Source organism: Tupaia chinensis, unplaced genomic scaffold (genome assembly GCF_000334495.1).
Source record: "Tupaia chinensis unplaced genomic scaffold, TupChi_1.0 Scaffold143673_1, whole genome shotgun sequence".
Classification (NCBI taxonomy): Eukaryota; Metazoa; Chordata; class Mammalia; order Scandentia; family Tupaiidae; genus Tupaia; species Tupaia belangeri.
Genome location: NW_006203521.1, coordinates 130,697 through 131,568, shown reverse-complemented (window position 1 = coordinate 131,568; position 872 = coordinate 130,697). Strand labels below are relative to the sequence as shown.

The window sequence follows — 872 nt, the reverse complement described above, 5'->3', positions numbered from 1 at the left end:
CTCTCTGGTCAGATTTTAAAATAATAATAATTTATGTTAAATAAAATGACTATTTAAAATAATAATAATTGTATAAAGTTTTCATGGTAGAGATAGTTTTCTTTCTCTCCTGAGTGAACATTTTTGAAGAGACTGACACTATTCCTTCAGATCGACTCATTTTTATATGCAATTGCATTGTTTTAGTCAAATACAATCTTATTAATTGGTAGGACATTTTATAAAAGAATCTTTTAATTCTTTCCTCCTTTCAGGAAACGATTATACATGGAAGTATTTGAATATACTCGCCCTATGATGCATCCTGAACCTGGTAAATTCTATCAGATTAATCCAGAAGAATACGAACATCCAAATCCTTGGAAAGAGAGTTTCCAGCAGTTGGTATGAAATATAAATATAAAATATTGATTTATATATATGTAAATAAATGTCTCTTTTTAAAAAAATAAATTTAAACTCCATAAGATTTTAAAGGTGAGCCAGTGAACATTTATCAGCCAATAAAATATTCAACAATTAACTTTCACTACTGATGTAATTATTAATAATTTATTCAGTGGTGGTAAGCATCAGTAATCTGAGAGCATGGGTCCAGCAGGTCTCATGGAGGTTAAGGCAGTAGATCCCACATAGCCAATTCCACAGTTCAAGCTTGAACACAGTGGCTTGCAAATCATGCCAGACAAGTGTGCATGCATGCCCAAAAACTCAAGAGGAGACTAGAGGAGTAGGAATTACTGCGTGGCCATCCCCCCGGGAGTGCTTTCTCACTTTATCTCTCATCTCTCTGTGGCAAGTGCACACACCCAAAAGCAAAAACTAAAAAAAAGTTAAATAAAAAGTAAAATAATAATAATAATAATTGAAGA

General features: G+C 32.2%; 1 protein-coding gene across 3 annotated transcripts in view; it reads left to right on the top strand.

Moving 5' to 3' along the window:
• FBXO11 (F-box protein 11) overlaps positions 1-872 on the top strand; it is a 44,135-nt gene that overhangs the window by 4,223 nt on the left and 39,040 nt on the right. For all 3 annotated transcript variants that reach the window (XM_014582610.2, XM_014582609.2, XM_006164688.3), the window contains exon 5: positions 255-384. In XM_014582610.2, the coding sequence (XP_014438096.1) occupies positions 255-384 (130 nt within the window). The remainder of the gene's footprint in view (positions 1-254; positions 385-872) is intronic.